This window comes from Opisthorchis viverrini (assembly GCF_000715545.1).
Source record: "Opisthorchis viverrini unplaced genomic scaffold opera_v5_352, whole genome shotgun sequence".
Lineage (NCBI taxonomy): Eukaryota > Metazoa > Platyhelminthes > Trematoda > Opisthorchiida > Opisthorchiidae > Opisthorchis > Opisthorchis viverrini.
The window spans coordinates 293,719-299,966 of NW_008752008.1; the positions used below are offsets into that span (position 1 = coordinate 293,719).

Genomic DNA, 6,248 nt, shown 5'->3' on the forward strand with positions numbered 1-6,248 from the left:
CACCTTATATTTTCATTGTATTGACTGGCGTCCTTGCGTCCGCCGGTTGACTTAGTACTTTGGTTTATTGACTGGGCGCCTTCTCCAACCCAGGTGATATGTCCGTTTGGATCGGACCACCCTGCTTCTTTTAGGAATTCCTCGTGTGATTGCTTGTGCAGTCCAGAACTACGTAATTCCTGCGTTCTCTTGCTCTCGGCGGTTGATAAAATTGGTTAATTTTAACATGCTTGTCGATAACTTCTTCGGTGGATTATGGAAGCTGTTAAGTAGAGAAACCACATCGTCATCCTTCATCATCATCATTGACAGCATGATATCAGTGTTCACCATGTGTGCTTCGCCGCCGTACAGGTACCAGGTAAGCGGAATCCCCTGATGGGTCTCCCGCATCATAAATCAGAAGCATAAGTTGAAATTTTCCGACGCCGTACCTAGTACATTCAGCTATTTTGTGTGGCAAAATTTTGCTCTGTTGCGCTTTACTGTTTTGCACGTCTGAACACTTTAAGAGGAGGCTTTAGGGGACCTTTCGCCTTCAGGAGTGAATTCTGATGATAATGGCCTCATATTTCATTCAACTGCGAATTCATCACGCTGCTGACCAGCCACCTGTGACAGAACGGTGCTCTCGACCATCCGAAAGGTAGGTAGGGATCGTCTTGGAGATTCATTACGTGCGCAGTGCTGTTGATTCCCAACTTAGGCATCATCGATACACCATACTTTCGGGCTCTAATGCATAACGTCAGCTTTACGAGAAATACACTCATTTGCAAATCAATTTGGTTTTCACGAGAGACTCAATTGAATCTCCCGCTTATGATATTCTACAACTGAAAGTGGGTTCAAGTAGATCATGAGGTTGTCGGAAACTCGGGGAAGGCGCCCCGGGGATGAGCCCCGAGAAGGGTGAAACCGGTCGTGGGTTATCGAAGAGTTTTCAGCAATCTTGTGAGTAGTTTCGTTCATGAAGGTCAGCTTTACTTGTAGAACTAAAATCCCTACCGGAAACTTCAAAATCCCTCCGTTGTTCAAAAATCCCACCTGCTTAATAACGCTCGTATTGCCCTCGCCTCAACGTGTTCCTTTCATCCTAGAACAATAAGCACAAACCAAAAAAGAAACAGTGGATTTTAGTTTTGCCCTTATTAGAGCTATCCGGTACTGCAAATACGACTAGTTCAAAGCGTGTCAGAAATATGACAGCCTCTTTTGACAGTTACTGACAGACAAGGCCCTAGGCTTTAGGACTGTTAGAACGCAGAATCACGGTAATTATTGGTGTTATTGCACGCCAGAAATTCAAAAGCAAACCACTGATGAATCCGATGACAAAGTCCCTTTTAATCGGGTTTCTTTTGCCATCTTCACGGGCAGGGGTTCACAGGCGTGCAGCACCACATTGATGATATCTCCACGGTTTGAGCTATTCCTCCAGAAGTTGCACAATATCATCTTCAATGTCCTAAAACATAAAGCAGAGAATAAATAAACCAGCAGAACTTTGTTTCCCGTTTTGCTATTTCCTCCATCAAGAAAACACTTACCGATTCTACCAGTAAAATCACTGCTACGGGTACATCGACTAAGAAAACACGAAATGTTAATACATGGCCTTGCAGAATTTGCAGTTAAAATAATGCCGTCTGAGCAGTTCCTCTCCGGTTCTGGATCAATCATTCTGTTGATTTCCCACCAAACAGTGCGATCACTGGACCCCTATTTTACTCTTATTATATCTCCTTAGCACGGGGTATGACGCGTGAGGCGATCGTGTTTCCTCTATTCCATCAGTGCATGTTGGACACACTTACTAGTAGGCGACGTAATCGATTTATCCAAACCAGGTTTCGGGCATCTTTGGATCTACCTCACCGAAAATCTCTAACAGGTGGGTAACCCGATCGACACAATCGTAGTTATGGGCTGCATTCCGCGGTGTTCGGCAGATCACTCACACCACTCATGTATGAGGATCTTCGCTTGTTCGGAGGTGCAGCCAGAATGCACCGGTGGAGGGTAGGAAGCCCGCCTCGCATGTTAGATGCTTGGAGCTCAACTCATGGTATGATCAAGGATACGCACTGCTGATGATCTCTAGGACAAGTGAAAGTCGAATTCAGTGCTTATGGTCTTTGACGTGGGTTCACCGGAGCAGCACGAAAGGATGACTACTTAAACGGGAGTGGTGTGAATGGCATTTCCACAAATCTGGCAGCAACCTAAAAATAACCGGAAATGTTCTGGTTTTTTAGTCTCTTTTTCAGCATTTATACGTACCGAGAGACAACCGTGTCAATAGAACTGAATGGTATTCACTCCGCATGGACAAATTCATTGGCTTCGGGATGTTGGTGGAAACGATATCCATTCAATGGCTTCGCGTTGGCAGCTAGATGAGATCACATCTATACTCCTTCGCATATTCATCTGGTTGTAGCGGTCTACTCAGCATGATTGAAAGTAATGTTTCAGACTTAAAGACGAACAATCGACATGACACTTAGAATTTGTCGGTTGAAACGAATTTCACCAATATGGATGATTGCATAGTCTAACCAAGTGTTGAAAGTAGAGGTGAATGAGTCCACTGTACACCTCCCTAGACGCCGTAATCTCAGCATATAAATACCAATTTGTTCAAAATATTATGATGCATTTACGGAACGAAACAGGGGCGAGCATTAAACGTGTCCTTGTTAGTATCCGTTTCACCTCCTATGGTTCACAGGGAATATTAGCCCTATTATTCCAGGTTCTGGGAGTTGATAAAGTGAACGGAGTGAATTGAAATGAACCTTAAACTTCCTGGTGAAGGAGTTCTTGAAGCAAACTAAACGCTTGTCAGAAAGAGGCAAGGAGTACCTTGTAAGACCCAACCACGTTCCATGTAGCTGAATGGTTGACGTACAGATATAATGACTGGAAGGTTTATGGCTCAAATCCTTGTGTCTCAACTGCATCTGGCAAAGCTTGGGTGACCTGGCAGCGCATCCTTCTGGCGGCACAGTAACTGGGAACCGAAGAGATGTTACAGCTCAGCGACTATCTCACGGAAAGTTCTTTCACTGAAAATCCAAGATATCTGCCTCGTTGATTATAATTCACTGGAAGGTTGCTATCTACATCCATTGCAAAATGTAACAGCAAACCTGATACTGGCTCCACAGGAAGCTAATACTGATTCAGTTTTGTAGTAGTATTGAGTGTATACAGTCCGAAACATCGTCTGCACGTGTTGCTGGCTGATCTGTGTGTATCCATTGTTATTTGTTTTAGTTCGTTCCGGATGCCAAATATACAGAAACGCTATTGACTATAATGAGTTACCAGGAGCTGATGCAAATGAGTTCTCCACAACTTCCTGTATCCCATTTTAGCTATTTTTCTTATGCTATAGAACAGATGATGATGATGTTTTGACGACCTGGGGTACTTGAAGGGGGAACGTTGGCCTTTGAGGTGCTTCGAGAATGTGAAGCATGTCGCTAGAGTGAAAAAGAACGACGGTGATTCGATGAAAACAAAAGGGTTGCCTCACTGACCGGGCCATCGTAGGGCTGAATTAATCCTTCCGCAGCCGCGTTCTCTCACCGTAGTAAAGTTTCTGGTCGCTAGGGTCTACCTATCGGTCAACCTCGGCAGGGCAATTCTAAGAGATCGGGTTGAAGACGGGAACCTGTTCTGACAAGAGTAGTTGTGCTGAGCTCTATCAGAGCTTGATAGGGTCTCAAGGCCATGGTTGTCTTCGGAGCATTTTGTTACTTTTGCACCGCTATCTGGAACACCGCGGCTTTATGATACGTTGATTGTGAATGCAGAGTCAGGTACAGAGGAGGGATTGTCAACAATGACAGACTCGATGAACACTCGATAAGAACAACAACAAACCAGAAGGTGGAAGTATGTTTGAACAGCACAGTGTTGTGAATGCGGTGTAGGTCTTTGTACGATCAAACACCGCCAGAGCACGGACTCCAAAATAGTGCACACTGGCTAGTATTTAGTCCGAACGTAAAACGAACGATTTTATGTGATGCTTTTGTAAAATATGGCTATAAATAGATAAGTTAGGTTACCGTCGAAATAACAGGCAAAAATAGTGGACCACATATCTTAAAACCCAAGAGATTTATTCAATTATTGATTAACATTCAATGGTGCAAAGTTAGCTTACCGTTGACTTTGTAACGGTTGTTTTTGCCTCCCCTTTAGGAATTACTCCGAAGAAGTTTGGATGTACTGAGCTAACCTGAGGCGCATCAATCTGCACACGCCACTACAGTAGTCTTGCATGCTTAATCCGTCTAACGTCGGAAAAACAGCAACCAATAACACAGACACTGCAGTGATTTTGACGCAAAAATACATGACTGTTGGATTTGTCTGCGATGTCTTCATCAAGGCCAAACAAAGGCCATCGCAAAAGAGTATCTAACGACCAACTGGATCTTGAAGAAGCGTACACTTGACCTACACAGATAATCGTTGCACACATCTTGAATGATCTTGATCTTCAAAACTGTTGAAGATCATTATGGAAACCTTATACGTACAACGTTTCAGCTTGATGAATGCATCTCACTATTTACTAAACACAAAAGAAGGGAACCGTATAGTTGCTTGGCTTCGAAAATCGAGCGTTGGGGATGAAGAAACATCGAGCAGGATTACTATCGAACGGGACCCTCAGGGACGGACGCAGTTAAAAGTAGTAGTACCACATTCTAAGAAAGATAAATCCTAGAGTAAAGCTCTTACCTGACCCAAGGTTTTTGCCTCCAGTCAAGGCTAAAAAGCAATGCCTAAAACAATTCTGAGTTCGCCATACCTCCATCATTAGAGTGGCGTGATGAAGTACTTTGGTGGACCAGAAAGTACCCATCGTATTCCCCTTACAAATGAGATATACGGGGGATACAATCAGAGCACCCATAGAGTTTCTGAAAGCTCTTCAACAGCCCATGACCGGTTCCCCCTTCTAACCAAGCAGGCACAACCCTCGAGTTTCTACCAATCTCTTGTCCCACCTGAACGCAAACTTTACATAAAAGACGGTACTAACTTCTACTGCAAGTGAAAAACATCTATTGGACGCAGTTCGACCTTGCTTAAAAGTAAACATTTCGAATATGTGCAACACCTTGAAACCTATGAATGTCTGCTGCAGTGTTCATGCCAAATGCAGGTGGATTTTAGATGCCCGATAGATTATAGGTTATTCTATGCAACAACGTTCTCGGTGAGACATCTCTTCTAAATTTCACAAACCAGTTTGTCGTGATTACTGTCACATGAAACCAATGGTCGCAATCGATAAACACACAAACGCGTATAAAGCAAGGCTTAAGCAACAAGGAAATGCGCTGTTTTCGAAAAACCTACCAGGGGTGGCGTTGAAGATCCGTAGCGTTTGCGTGGAACGCCCCGACGATCAATCAGAAATTTAGTGAAGTTCCATTTAATAAAACTGCCAGAATGTCAACCAACTGGGGATCGGACTCACTTGAATTTGGAGTCACGCAGTTTGGATTTCAAAAATGTGAAAAAAGGATGAGCTGAATGTCCATTTACATGAACTTTGCTGAACAAGTCGAATTCTACGTCTAGAGAGTTGCGTAAATAATGATTAATGGTAGACTCTCCCCAAGGTTCCTTCGAATAGCAAAGTTTACGTTTTTGGACCAAAACAATTCATACTTGCGCTCCAAACTGGTTACAGGGAAACGCAAGAATACGTAATCCCCGTTCGAAAAACTTTTGATGCAACATCTGCAGCTGTCGATAATTTTTGTCCGTCAATCCTCACTTGCTTGCCACGTTTACGACAAGACAAACAAACCCGCTGCGTTTCAAACAAATCAGCTGTTTCAGCGGGTCACTTACGCGTACTGAGATAAACAAATCGGTTCTCCGTCGATGGATTTAACCGTAAAATTGTAGATGGTTTCTTCTGCTTTTGCTTGGCAACTAGCCATCGCCAAACAGAACGGTTTGTGATAAGTAGCTAGTCCCGGTTTGTGACGTTAGTCCACTTACAAGTAGTTCTTAACTGGTTGATTCTACCACTACATGTCTATCGTTACATGTCATTAAATGGTCCAGTTTCAGACAACTACCATTGGGTTTTCACGTTATCAAATGAGTTGAATGTGTGACCCCGTTGCTGTTGAGCGCATAATTTTCGAGCCCACCTGACCAATCAGGTTTGGATAGCTTAATACCAAGCTTATTGGTCGTAGTTT

At 43.5% G+C, this 6,248-nt stretch overlaps 1 protein-coding gene across 1 annotated transcript; it reads right to left on the bottom strand.

The window, feature by feature from the left end:
- Nucleotides 1–1,147: 1,147 nt before the first annotated feature.
- On the bottom strand, nucleotides 1,148–5,691 carry T265_15102 (hypothetical protein; the record flags this gene model as incomplete). Its single annotated transcript, XM_009176600.1, has 3 exons — nucleotides 1,148–1,468; nucleotides 5,389–5,473; nucleotides 5,510–5,691. Coding segments are annotated over 3 exons (306 nt in total), but the record flags the coding sequence as incomplete, so codon positions are not given.
- Between the last annotated feature and the right edge of the window lie 557 nt (nucleotides 5,692–6,248).